General features: G+C 42.3%; 1 protein-coding gene across 5 annotated transcripts in view; it reads right to left on the bottom strand.

Annotated features, from left to right (window-relative positions):
- The window catches only part of GFPT2 (glutamine-fructose-6-phosphate transaminase 2), a 108570-nt gene that overhangs the window by 13514 nt on the left and 80425 nt on the right, over window positions 1-14631 (bottom strand). For 4 of the 5 annotated variants that reach the window (XM_030571850.1, XM_030571848.1, XM_030571847.1 and 1 more), the window contains exons 3-6: window positions 4842-4949; window positions 4088-4186; window positions 3005-3130; window positions 143-201 (exon numbers count right to left, since the gene is read on the bottom strand). In XM_030571850.1, the coding sequence (XP_030427710.1) occupies window positions 143-201; window positions 3005-3130; window positions 4088-4186; window positions 4842-4949 (392 nt within the window). Of the gene's footprint in view, window positions 1-142; window positions 202-3004; window positions 3131-4087; window positions 4187-4841; window positions 4950-14535; window positions 14609-14631 lie in introns of those variants that run through there. The other variant, XM_030571852.1, reaches the window with a different exon arrangement.

The raw sequence follows: 14631 nt of genomic DNA, 5'->3' as shown, positions 1-14631 counted from the left end.
CTTCATTTACAGTATCGTTTTTAAAGCAAATGCTGCACATTTTAATTCATAATATGCAAATGCCATGAGAAATCAGTACATGTTTGCTTGTATTTCCTAGTTTGGGAATTAGTCAAGTTGCCATAAAAAAAACACAACTTACCAGAAATTTCCTCAGGTCCTTATAGTTTGTGATGATTCCATTATGGATAACTACAAACTCTAAAGGGAAGATTAAAATAATTAAAAACTCCACACACAAAATTAAAGTGAGAAGCTTAAAATACATTAATTACTTCCAGAGCTTTAAGATCAAGGTTTATCGCAGCACCCCCAGAGTGAACTACAAAATCCTAGGAGTTTTGTTTTTTTAAAATACAACCTTGTAGGACTTAAGTATCGAGATAATGATACAGCAGTCATCACCACAGTAGTACTGGAGCACTTCCCAAAATAGAAACTGTAAATCTCTTTTCTCCTCTTCCCAGCCAGCCAGTGGAAGAAATATCTTGATTGGCTTATACGGGGCGAGGGGGGAAGAGAGTGGTCTTTTTAGAAAGGGCAACAGACTTTTTTCTGAAAGAGTTCACGCTCAATTTTGGAGATTAAATATTGCAACTAGATATCAATATTAACAGTAATCTTTATTAACTAGTTTATTATGGACAGTTTTTTGTTAGAATTTGTTAATTATGTAAAATAGAATATATACAATTTAGCCAGATTGAACAATGATTAAACCCCTTGTACACCAATTAAAAATTCACCATCCAAAAATCATTACATTTGTAAGAGACAATAGGCCATTTGTATACTGTTGTCTCAACCGAAGAATGTGTTAATGCAGCTAGAACTTGAGACTTGAGTGTTTTATTGTTTGGACAGAAGCTTTCAAATAGGGTAACTCCATTTACAGTAAGGAAAGATTTAAAAATAAAAGTAACTTTAAAAATAAAAGCCATCACGCACCAGATTTTCAGAAGAATTCAGTTCCCATTTAGGCACCATAATAAGTAGCAAGATTTTTTAAACAGAGATTAGTATGCTGGGGGCTGTGTACTTTTGGGCATTTGGCCCTTATGTTTAGAACTGTTAGGATGTCAGGCCACTCCATGTAGGTGCTCCTGGTACCATTTAAATGGCTACACCTATGATGTGTACTTAGGATGCCAACCCAACCACTTCAAAATAATTCTCTTCTCATTTTTAGGTGCCTAAATGGGTGTTGAGCTCTTTTGAAAATCTGACCTCAAGTCCAGAAAAATCCAGTAGGCTATTTTTAAATTCAGTAGGCCAAGAGAGGGACAATTTCCACATCCCTCTCTGCAGACTCATGTACAACAATAAAAAATTCTATAGTCAGGAGAATATTCAGTTTGGGCTGATCAAAATTTTTGGTGCCACACAAGAATCTGTTTAGTACCAGCTAAAACTATTCTAGTATTCTCATATCAGCAAAGAGATAATTTTTTACCTGGAGTATAGCTGCTTCTAATGTAAGTTACTTGGGCCAGGTCTACACTATAAACTTAGAGTGGCATCACTGCATTGCTCAGGGATGTGGATTTTTCACTGAGCGACAGTTATACTGGTGGTGTAGACAACACTATGTGGATGGAGGGCTTCTCCCATCAACACAGCTACCACTTCTTGCAAAGGTGGACTAACTATGCTAAGGGAAGATGCTCCTCTACTGGTGTAGTAGCATCTCCAGTGAAGCGCTAGAGTGGTGCAGCTGTACTGGTGGAGCATTTTAAGTGTAGATCTGCCCTTTGAATCCTGATTAGCTAGAAAAATTCTGACACTTTTGGTTACACTTCTCTAGTTACAAACTATAGAAATGATCTCTGAAAGTGTAGTTAATAGATTGCTCAAACTATATTACAAAAGTTATTTCTAAGCATTTTACAGCCCTCAACAAGCAAAATTCATCCACAATCTAATCCCTTTGAAATGTAGTTACACCGAGGATGACTTTGACCCAATAAGATGTATTTCTATATTATGTCTGAGCAGATGGCTAGTTGTATTGAAGTTTTGATACACACAAATATTTACCATTAGAACAAGTTATACCCCTAGTGATTCTATTGCACTTGTGTTTCTCAAGCAAGACACAAATTTCACTTAAGACTCTTGAAGCAGGAATGTTTTATTTGAGCAATTACTGCTTTGCCAAGTTCACAAAAATCCACAAAATTGTTCATTGAAATTTCTGTTTGAGACGGTAATGGAGTTCAGCCTATTTGAAATTTATACACATAAGTCAGTTTTACAGTAATCCACTGTACAGTAACTCCTCACTTAACATTGTAATTATGTTCCTGAAAAATGTGACTATGTGAAACGATGTTAAGTGAATCCAATTTCCCCATGAGAATTAATGGCAATGGGGGAAGGGTAGGTTTCAGGGAAATTTTTATTGCCAGACAAAAAAGACATTATCTACATATATAGTATACATTTTAAACAATTTTAAACAAACAGTTTAACACTGTACACAGCAATGAATGATTGTGAAGCTTGGTTGAGGTGGTGGAGTAAGAGGTGGAATATTTCCCAGGGAATGCCTTGCTGCTAAATGGTGAACTAGCACTTGGCTGAGAATATAGCCTCACACTCCACAGGACAGCATGGACAGAGGCAGGAGGGAGGAAACAACAAATGCAGGGCAGTAGCTGCAAACACTTCCCTGCAAAAACTGAACATGATGAGGAGCCCACACTATCCAGCTGGAGTGCACCACTCCCTCCTCCTGATAGCACATGCACAGCTGCTGACCTTCCAAAGTGCTGCGGGGGGGAGGGGGGGGGGGTGGATGAGAGAGAGACAGACATGCATTACCCCTTTAAGCACACTGATCCCACTTAAAGTACATTGCCCTTTTAAGCAGATCAGCCAGTTCAGATAGGAAGCAACAGCTTCCCACAAGCTACTGCTTTTCTGTCCCTGAGCCCATACGCAAAGTATGCAGCTGTGTAGGGCACCAGGAAATTTGGGGCACATTGATACAGAGAATACCTACCATTCCTTTTATCTGATCTCTGAGGGTGACTATTCACTGCATTGGGCACTCCATGGGTTGCCCAGCGAGTGTGAGCAATTCCAAAATGTGTTTCAAAATCTGCCTTTAAGTCCATGCCATCTTGTTCTATAGAGAGGGAAATCAGGTCAGTAACAGCTTTAAATTGTATCTTAATCACACAAATGCAAGATTAACAGAATCCGGTCCCCCAACATTTTTAGATTTCAGTAGATTAAAAAGCCGTTAGAAGATGGCAAAAAAACCTTAAGTATTTACTTTCATGACACTAAACTTTGGATTGTTCAAGTTATTGTGATTGAAACCTTTATTTGCTAATATTGAACCATTTTCAACCAATCCTAACAGTTATGAACTGAGCCAAAAAGTTCACATTACTATAAAATACAATTCAGACATATTGAAATGTGACTTCTGCTCTTCATACATGGAAGTGGAGCACCGACAGAACCCAGTCATCAGCAGACGGGATTGAACTGGGGACCTCTGGAGCTTAGCGCATGAGCCTCTACCACCTGAGCTAAAAGCCAACTAACTGTTAGGTAAGGCTGTAGAGCAGATTCATTTTCTCTCTCTCTAAGTGGTCTCCATGCCTCTAGATGAGACAGAACATCACACCCAGGAGGTGTGTGGGTTACTGAAGTGTTATACAAAACTGATGCTGTGAAGACAACCAGTTGCTTTAGTGCTAATAAGAGCTTCTGTTGTACAACAGTCTATGTTCTGCCATTCCTGCTGCAGAATGTACATTAAGTATATGATTGCTTGCAAGAGGAAACTCACATTTCAAGGAGCGTGTTAGCCACCCAAAAATGAAGAGTGGATTGAGGCCTCTGGCAGCTTTAGTTTAACAAGACTGCTGCTTTACACTTGGACCATGAAGATTGATTTACTTTGTGACAGCAAGTGTTGCTGATCACAGAGCACTCACTCCAATCTAATGGCTGTTATACAAAGCGAGATCAGCAGTAGTTTTTTGTTTTGTTTTTTTTTACACGAGTGATGTTTAAGGTGATATTATACCAGCAATACATACAAAGCCAACATAAGGATTCTTAAACTTACTGTATAATTCCTCATCTAGTGCCTTCACTTTTCCTCTTTTCTTGATTAGTCTGATGTACCTTTCTTTATCTTCATTATTATTTCCATCAATGGCAACACCTAGAATTCAGAAGACATAAGTGTCAGCTACTTAAGAAATGCATTTAACTAGATGATCATGATGTTCCCTTCTAGCCTTAAAGTTTAAGAGTCTATAAGAAATGTCCAACCTGAAGGAGACTGACATGCACATGCAAAGGCATGGCTCTACTTCAAAATTAGCCTCCAATTTGGGCAAAATTCCCACCGAAGTCAACAGGAGTTTTGCCTAAGTAAGGACCCCCAGATAGATTTTGCCTAGTGACATTAACAAGTTAAAATTAAAATGACATAAATAAGCCTCCTTGGTTTCCCCCATACACACCTCAAGACACATACCAGCCTCCCTAACTCCACCCTATAGTGTATAGACAATGCTCCCTTATCCTGTTTGCTTTGATTACATGATGTACACCTCAATTATAGATGAACACCTAATTAAATCAAGTTTTCAGCCCTTGAAGTCCTAAGAAAAGTTGAAGATCAGATTAATAGTCAAGATAAATTTTGATCCTCTTCTGGCAATAGTATAAAATTAGGTTGAGAGAATACTGTGCAAATCAAGATGCTAAATTTTGATTAGAAGCATTAGCCATATTATCTTAAATTTAAAGATAAGCAATTAGGAAAATCCTGTTTACAACTGCTCATTTGTACAACAAGCAAATTCAGATACCAGCAGAATCATAGCCTCTGTATTCTAATCTCTGTAGCCCTTTTATCAGAGTCTCAAATATCTCCTTCCGGGTCCGAGGTACTCTGTAGTTCAGATAAGCAAAGATTCCTGTAAAGCAAGGAGAGAAGAAGGGAGACAGAACAGAAAGAACAAATATTTAGGTTAGATCCCTTCAGAAACTGATTTAAAATCCTTTATGGAATTCAAAATATTAATATTACAAAAAAACCCACATTTCCCAATAAAGTCTCCTATATTTGGTAGTCATTCCCAGTGGGCTTTACAATGGGAAGAGAAATGTATCCAACCATTTTAAATGCTGCAAACCAAATAGCGTTCATGTTCATTAAGCAAGTGCACCAGTTCTAAGCAATGCTTAGCCTTTCATTCTCCTCACAGACATATTCTATTAGGAGCAGCAGTGAACACTGAGCTGAAGAGAGTCTTCCAACTCTTCATGATGATTGAGCGAAAGGTGACATCAGTAATCAAAAGGATAGGTACTTTGAGCTGTCATCTATTTTTGAAAAGTTCCTAGTTTATATGGTCTACAACAGTCATTTTAGCAAAATACAAAGGAAAGATAAGATGTCAAAAAGGAAGGACAAAAGAAAGTGAGGGGACAAAGGAGACACCCCCGAAGTTCTCCTTCTGTAGTACTTCAACATAACCTGCTTGCCACCCACGACTCTACGAAGAGTCATTAGACCCATTTGTCATCCCACATGCTTCAGGGCTCTGAGTTACTACAGTGAATTCTTTCCTAGGTGTCTGGCTAGTAGGTCTTGATGAGATGCTCAGGGTCTAACTGATCACCGTATTTGGTGTCAAGAAGAAATTTTCCACCAGATCAGATTGGTGGAGACCTTGGGGAATTTTCACCTTCCTCCGCAGCTATGCAGCATGGGTCACTTGCTGCTTTAAACTAGAGTCAATGTTGGATTTTCTGTAACCTGAAGTCTTTAAATCATGATTGGAGCACATCAGTAACTCAGCCAGAGGTTTTGGGCCAGGAGTGGATGGGTGAGGTGCTGTGGCCTGTGATGTGCAGGAAGTCAGACTAGATGATCATGATAGTCCCTTCTGACCTTAAAGTCAATGAGGTCATCTTGTGCAGAGAGCAAACTCTCTGCTCCATAAACAGAATGAGAAGAGAGTGCACAAGCTGGAATCTCTTTTCTTGAATGGAAGGGAAAGAGGAACAGGGGAATGGGACACCACTAAGACAGGAAGGAATTCTTGATGCATCAGGTCATTTTCTGAAGGCTGGCGTGTAGAACAGTAAGTGCAGCAGAGCAATAGCATAATGTTCCTAATGAGACTAACTGCTGATCACTTCAGTGGATGCAACTATAGTCAGTTTTTGGTGTATGGAGTTTTTGTTTGTTTGTTTTAAGGTGACCTGCAAGCAAAAGATAAAAAATGTATTCTTGTGACCACTGTTATAACAGTAGCCTGGAAGGTTTTGCTGTTAAAAATATGCCTTTAACAACATTATAAATTAGCTCCTGACTACTCCAGAAAACCATATCCAGACTAGAGAACTAGTGAAACTGACATCACAAAGCTAAAGGAGAGAAAGTTGAGCTATTAAGAGACTGTTAAACTTGAAAGTAAAGTATTGTTTTTACTAACAAATACAGAGCTGCAATGACTAATTAACATTTTGAATACAAGAAGCATTTGTTAAAGATTCAATACCTTCACTCCATCAGTTAAAGGTATTAAGAACTCAACAACATAATTTACATATCCCAGTGGTCCTCCAAAAGCAAGGAAGTTGTAGTGAAAATATTATAGTTGCACATCTAGGGACAAATTCATTGTCAGTGTAAATCCAGTAACTTTAATGAGTTTCTACCACAGATTATGATTAGCCTGACAGCTTTTTAGTCTCAAACTATTGCGCTCATTAGACTGATCCAGAATAGCATATCGTCAGAATAACCATTTTGTGCTACAGAAGACAAATCCCTCTATTTAGTCTCTCTCACACCAATATAAGTTGGTCCAATAAAAGATAATTATCTCACCCATCTTCTCTTGAATATCCTGGGACCAACACAGCAACAACAGCACTGCATACATCTATTTAGCCTGGGCATTTCCAATATGCCCATCATATTAATCCAGGTGGCAGTATGTGCAGGGAACACTGACAGAGTTAAATTTTTTAAAAAGGCATCTAAACACATCACAAGTATTATTCTTAAATGGATTTCTTGGAAGTAATGTCTACAGTTTATAACATATAAAGCCTCCTTAAACTGAGGATTTTTGGACAGCTTTTTCAGATACCCTTTTCCAGTTGTTTGGTGCATGCCATCAGCCTCAAGAGCAGAATTTTTAAATACAAATTTCTTAATATCAATCCAAAACATTGCTACATGCTTCCCTTTTCAGATCCAACCGTGCTTTCTATGCCAGATTTCACAACACATTTAAAGACACCTCAGGCTTGTGTGTTCAGTGTGGCGTCTTTGTGACTACGCAGAGCTCCAGGAAAACCTTCCTTTGGGACTGCCTTTACAATGCTACCAGTGTGCTGTAATTGTTAAAGGCTCCTTGTTTCTCGGGAACTCAGCTATATTTCTACGTGTGTTAATTAGGAGGTTCAGAAGCCACTAAAGGCCATTACACTGAAAGTGATAGCTGCACCTGGGTTGCCAAGGAATATATTACGAATTCTTTGGGTACAGGGAAATAATTCATTCTCAAAACCAAATCACTACAGTATTTCCTTGTGTTTCATAATTTATTCACTCCTTGTGTACTTTCTTCCCTGAACAGATCATCCTTTTGGCTGAATTTAAAGAGGAGCTGAGGAACATGCAATTAGAAATCATCATCATTTTAGTATAGTGTTTTCTAAAAAGCTAGCATCCACTGGAAGCTGAACCAAATTACAGGTTTGACATATTTTTACTCGATACAAAGGAGACCTGTGAAACTGAAATCTCTGAATACCATTAAAAAGCGTTCAGTAGATGCAGTTTCCAACAGAACTTGTAATACTTAAGCTAAAACGTTTTAGCTTAAGTATTACCCCAAAATAATCAAGTAAAGCCATTGAAAGTGATGGTCTCACCTTACTAGCACAACTAAAAAAATGAAATGTTGTCCTTGAATATAAATCTGAGGTACAAGATAGAATTGGATATTTTATAGCCAACTGTTGAAGTTCAAAGTCATTCTTTTGTCTTTGACTAGAGTATTGTTCCTTTGACCTCAATACCATTTTGTAACTGCATCACACAGAAGATGAAGCCAGTTATAAACTGTAGTAATGACTGTAATTATCTGATTTGATCAAGTTACTTGTAGCTGATTGTACAGAAGCAATTTTGTACTGAAATAGACAAAACACCAAAATACCACTCAGAAGTTTTACTTAGAGCAGAGTTAATCTTGCTCTCCTTAAACCCCCATCAAGAGTCTGCAATTCTGGCTTTCCCTGACAGACTGCATGTCATGTGTTAGAAAAAGGATTCTGAGGGTTTTCTATGTAATTGCAAGCCTTCACCAAGATGGGGGCAGCCTACGCTTTGAATTTGACCAAAAGTAAAGGCACTTTTCCCCCCCAAAGAGACTCCAGTCTTTTCAACAGTTGGAGCAAGTGTGTTGTTGCCAAAAACTTAGCTCTGAGAAAGAAATTCACTTTTAGATGGACTAGAGCTTATTATTTTATATTTAAATAGCCAAATCATCTGCTTAAAATAGAGTCAACACTTTTTACACTGCATCATCATAGGGTCAAAACATCACTTTTAAATGTGACAGATGCAACAGAGATTTGCTCTCTCAAGTGAGTCTCTTCAGCAGAGGTAAAAATAGAAATAGGGACTTACCAGTACAGGACTGGGCTGGGAGAGGCTCAGGCAGAAGGGGTGGAGGGGTCAGAGCCCGTCCCTGGCCCACCCTGTACCGGTAAGTGCCCTCCCTCTTGGGGTAGCAGTGGCAGCCAGGGGCTCCAGCAGCAGTTTAAAGGGCTGCCTCTACCCCTGCCTCTACCACCCCGGGGCCCTTTAAACAGCTGTTGGAGCCTGCCAGAGCCCTGGGGTAGCAGCAGTGGCGGGGCTCTGGCAGTGGTTTAAAGGGCTGGGGCCATAGAGGCAGCAGGAGCCCCGGACCCTTTAAATAGCCCCCAGAACCCTGGGGTAGCGGCAGAGGGGCTTCCACAGCTATTTAAAGGGCCCAGGGCAGTAGAGGCAGCGGGAGCCCCGGCCCTATAAATAACCCCTAGAGCCTCCTAGCTGCTGCTAGGAGCCCCAGACCCTTTAAATTGCCGCCTGGGGAAACCGGATTGCGCTGGTACGCCGTACCGGGGCGTACCGACTTACTTTCACCTCTGCTCTTCAACCACGTTCACAGCTGCCATAAAAACCAACTGAGTAAATTCTTTACCTCTCAGGGGCATCTACCCATGGTCTCTTGAGACCGATGGACGCCTACTACTACTCTTAGTACACTACTTTCATTCAACATTTCCATTTACACAAACACAAATTTTTCAAATTAGTCACCTGAAAAGGATGCTTAGGTTTCTGTGTAGATCATTTATGTACTTAAATTTTAGGAACCCACATTGCAAACCTTTGGCCTGTATGTGCCACCTAAACACACATGCAAATCAGAGATTAGACGAGAAGGTACCACAGTTAATATTTCCAGATTTAAATCATTGGAGGAGAGAATAAACCTTAAAAAGGGACTATTAATACTTTTAAAATATATTAAAGTATCTGCTGACTGTAGAGAGAGAATGTTGAAAGTGTCCAGGTTTCACAGAACAGCTTCAACATGCCATGTATGTGTTAAGGGATGTGACAGTTAATGTTAACAGGGTCAGACATGTTATCCTGGGCATTTCACAGATACCTCACATCCAGACGAGGGGTTCCCTGTCCTTTCCCCACCCCAATGGCATTTTGGGACTAAAGTTCCATGATAACATTTTTACATCACTGAAGATATTTGGTCCCCAAATGCTGGTGATAGCAGAAGGCTGAGGGCAATTAAATCACATCACTCTCACTATACATGACTGGCCCCTCGCCTTGCCATTTCATACTGAGTCAGTTACCCCACCCCTAAATTAGAAGTTTTACTAAACTGGTTTAGCAGGATTAATTCCCTTATTTCCCCAATCAATAAAGCCTGCATACTTTGGGATTAAGTTGTTTCCAGTCTCTGAGTTGAATGTTTCTAACTGACATGACTGTTTACCCAGGGTTGTCTCTCACCTAGGTTGCTTTGTTTGTTTTAATTAAGGTAGCTGTAGCAGGGTGGTTCCCTGCTCCTACGTGGGAAGGCTGCAGGGGTAAAAGCAGTCCTGGCAAGGACTGCAGCTCTAAAAGCTGGGCTGATTGGGGAAAGCTGTGGCATCTGGGCCACACCCCAATCAGGCCTGAGCTGGCCCTATATAAGAGGCTGGGAGCAAGGAGCTTGACAGTCTCTCTCTGAACACAGAGAGAAAAGGGCCTGGCTGCAGGGAAGTTAACCAGGTACCTGCAGTCGAACAGGCCTTGTAAGGCTTATTAGGCACTGGGCTGCAGGTCCAGACCCCTTTGCCTGTGATGAGTGGCTTATGCTGCAGTCTCCCCCAGTGAACAAGGGCTAGATGGAGACTGGGCAGCAGCCAAGAGTGATGCAAAGTGGGAATATTAGGGGGGGTTCCCCAGACTGTGAAGGTACTGCCAGGGGGCAGCACCCAGTTAAAGGGGCACTGGGGTCCTGGGAAGGATATGGGGGCCAGTGACAGTGAGACACTGGCCTGCAGAGGGTGCTCCAACAGCTGGAGAGCTAATTCCTGGAGACAACCAGCAGGAGGTGCTGCAGGGGTGAGCCCTGCACCATCACAAGAGCTTTTAAGTTTGTTTTGATAAAAGCCACTTAAAAAGTAAGCAGAAGCTTGAACATCTCTTTGGACATTTTAAAAATACAAAACATTGGTTTCTGATTCAGAGCATAAAAGTAAGGGAGACTCAGTAAAACAACTTCAGCCCAAGTCTCACACCAAGAACCTTTTTTAAAAAAAGGTTTCAAACAAGTAGCACTTTTCCTGGTCTCCCAAAGGGGCTCCTTACCTTTACCAAATTCCTCAAGTTTTGAGGGGCCTCAATCTAAAAAAAATTTCCAAAAAAATTCCCTCTGTTGCTAAACTGCACTGCATTAGCAGCACTGAGAGCCCTAATGTAGGCAGGCTGCTATCATTGTTTGAAGCATCACAGAATCTGGTCACATTCAAAGCTGGTCTAATCAATGGTCTCTGCTGGGTTGGCTACCATCTTAAAAGCCTTGCCTTCAGTAGGAAAGCAAAGGTGTGTTAACTTGTAACAGACATGGCTACAACAGCACAGTAGCTCTGGAGTTGACACTTCTTACACTGATGGAAGGAGGTTTTTCTGTTGGGGTAGTTATCCACCTCTCTGAGAAGTGGCACTGAGGCTGATGGAAGAACTCTGAGTCATGTGACTACTACAAAGTGCCTTATCACTAGAATTCTAACACAGGCTGTCAATCAGTTAACGCACATGATTAACTCAAATTAATTGTGATTACCACACTGTATATAAAATACCAATTTAAATTTATTAAATCTCTTTGGATGTTTTTCTACATTTTCATTGATTTCTATTACAACACAGAATACAAAGTTTACACTGCTCACTTTATATTTTTATTAAATATTTAATTTTTGCAGTGCAAATATTGTAATTCATCTTACAAGTACTGTAGTGAAATTATTGTGGAAGTGTAACTTAAAAAAAATTGTGTTATATAACTGCACTCAAAGAAAACATTAATACTTCCAAGCCTACAAGTTCACTCAGTCCTACTTCTTGTTCAGTCAATCACTAAGACAAACAAGTTTGTTTACATTTATGGGAGATACTGCTGCCTGCTTACTTACAATGTCACCTGAAAATGAGAACAGGCATCCACATGGCACTTTTGTAGACAGCATTGCAAGGTATTTGTGCGCCAGATATGCTAAACATTCATATGCCCCTTCATGCTTTGGCAGCCATTCCAGAGGACATGCTTCCATGCTGATGATGCCCGTTAAAGTGTTAATTAAATTTGAACTCCTTGTGGGAGAATTGTATGTCATGTTCTGATTTACCTGCATTTCATGTTATAGCAATTTCAGATGATGACCCAGCACGTTTGTTTTAAGACCACTTTCACATATTTGACAAAACGCAAAGAAGGTACCAATGTGAGATTTCTAATAGCTCCAGCACTCGACCCAAGGTTTAAGAATCTGAAGTGCCTTCCAAAATCCGAGAGGGACCAGGTGTGGCACATGCTTTCAGAAGTCTTAAAAGCACAACACCCTGATGTGCAAACTATAGAACCCAACCCATGAAAAAAGAAAAGCCTTCTGCTGGTGGCATTTGACTCAGATAATGAAAATCAACATGTCAGTCCACATCGCTTTGGGTTGTTATCAAGCATAACTCATCAGCACGGATGCAGGTCTTCCGGAATAGTGAAGTATGAAGGGACATCTGGCACAAATATCTTGCAATGCCTGCTACACCAGTGCCATGCAAATGCCTGTTATCACTTTCAGGTGACACTGTAAACAAGTGGGCAGCTTTATTCTGCAAATTGTAACCAAATTTGTTTGTCTGAGCAATTGGCTTAAGTAGAACTAAGTGGTCTCATATGCTCTAAAGTTTTACATGGTTTTTTTTGAATGCAGGGGTTTTTACATAATTCTACAGTTCTAAATTCAACTTTCATGACAGATTGCACTACAGTAATTATTAGGTGAATTGACAAACTTTTTTTACAGTGCAAAGATTTCTAATCAAAGTGAGCACTGGACACTTAGTAGTCTGTGTGGTAATTGAAATCAATATTTGAAAATGTAGATATTTGGACCAAGAACAGTGGTTTTCAACTCTTCATTGGCAGACCCCTAAAAAAAATTTCAAATGGAGGTTAAGACCCCTTTAGAAATCTTAGACAGTCTACAGACCCCCAGATTTCCAGGCCAAAGGCTGACAACCCCTGATCTAGAGCAAAGATTAATAGTGGAGCCACCCAGTAACCCCAGAACAACCACCCAGTCAAATGTACCACCCAAAGCCTGTTGTGATGAAAGATGTTTGGGGTCAAGCCAGCAAGATGGAGTTTGGGGGAGGACAAAAACAAAGTTCTGATTAGGGCAGAAAGGGAGTTAAGGACAGGAAGTGAGTGACGGAGGCATTACCTGTGACAAGAACAAATGGCTTAAAGCAGGGGTGGACAAACTACAGCCCACAAGCCACATTCAGCCCCTAGGACTATCCTGCCCAGCCCCTAAGTGAATAGCATGGGGGCAAACCTAGCCTTCCCCCCCTCCTCCGCAGCCTCCACGGTACAGGGGCACAGAGCAAGGGGGGGGTTGGATAGAGGACAAGAGAGTTCAGGGTGATGAGCAGGGGGCAGGGATGTGGATAGCGGTTGGGGCAGGAGGGGGGTTGATAAGGGCAGGAGGGGCAGTCAGGAGACAGGGAGAAGGGGTGGTTGGATGGGGCAAGGGTGTAGGGGTGTCAGGAATGAGAAGAGCGGTTTGATGGGATGGCAGGGGTGCCCAGGGGGCAGATAGGTGGGGGCTGGGTCACAACCCCCTCCCCTAACCAGCCCTCCATACAATTTCCAAAACCCAAGGCACCATCAGGCCAAAAAGTTTGCCCGCTCCTGGTTTAAAACCAGTCACGCCCTCCCAAATCTATGGTTTACCATCCCCACAAAACAGATGCATCAAGACCAGAATTCTGCAAAATAAAGAAGCCCAGAAAGAACAGTTGTGGATCAAGCCTGGATTTTCTGTATTTTTAAAATAGCCAGAACTCCTGTTCACACTGCAGCAGGGGTTCTGGCTAACTTTAACGCTGTTAAAAATCAAAGAGACAAGGTGGGTGAGGAAATATCTTTTATCAGACCAGCTTCTGTTGGTGAAAGAGACCAGCTGTTGAGTCCCACAGGGCTCTTCCTCGGTTCTGCAGAGCTCCAGAGCTTGTCTCTTCCACCCACAGGAGCTAGTCCCATAACAGATATTCTATTCCCCTCACCCACCTGGTCTCTGGGCCCAACACAACAACCCTGCAAATGAACAATAGAGTCACTCCTGTCCCAGTAGTTGCTCCCCTGCTGTCTCCCAGGAGAGGATGTAATTCCACCCCCAGTTTGTTACAGGATTACAGATAGGCTTTGTCCTCACTCCCATTCACGGTGGCCACCGAGGACCTTGTAGCTCCCTGCCCCTCCACCCGGCAGGGGGGCAAGAACAGCCATCTAGCGCCCCCCCCCCATCCCCATCCTCTATGAAAGCAACAAGATCCGGGGGCCGTGGGGCGAACACATGGCAGCGCTGCCACCAGCTGGAGGGCGAAGGGGCGGTGCCAGGCTCGGTGCGAACAGGCGGATGCCTGGGGCAGAGAAAAGCATCCGCTGGTCGCCTGGCTGGGGTGCGGGCTGGAAAGGAGGTGCCCCCTCCCCGCGTTTCAGGGGCTCCCACCTTCTGGAGGCCAGGAGAGGGGGCGCCTGCAACCGCCAGGGCCCTGGGCAGGACGGAAGGGGACGCCCCCCCTAGAGTTTTCCGGCTTCCGCAGAAAGGCGGGGGGCTCCCTCGGGGCAGGTCCCCAGGCCAGGCCAGGCCAGAGGAGGGGCAGGGGGCGCAGGCGAGCCCGTCACTCACCGCACATGGTCCCGTCACAGCGTAACCCTTGTCCCGGCGAGGCGAGTCCGGCCAGAGCCGCTGCCCCGGCTCTTATAGCGCCGCCGGCCCGGCTCC

This window comes from Gopherus evgoodei, chromosome 8 (genome assembly GCF_007399415.2).
Source record: "Gopherus evgoodei ecotype Sinaloan lineage chromosome 8, rGopEvg1_v1.p, whole genome shotgun sequence".
Taxonomy (NCBI): Eukaryota; Metazoa; Chordata; order Testudines; family Testudinidae; genus Gopherus; species Gopherus evgoodei.
The sequence above is the reverse complement of the archived record's forward strand: the minus strand, read 5'-3'. Positions and strand labels throughout refer to the sequence as shown.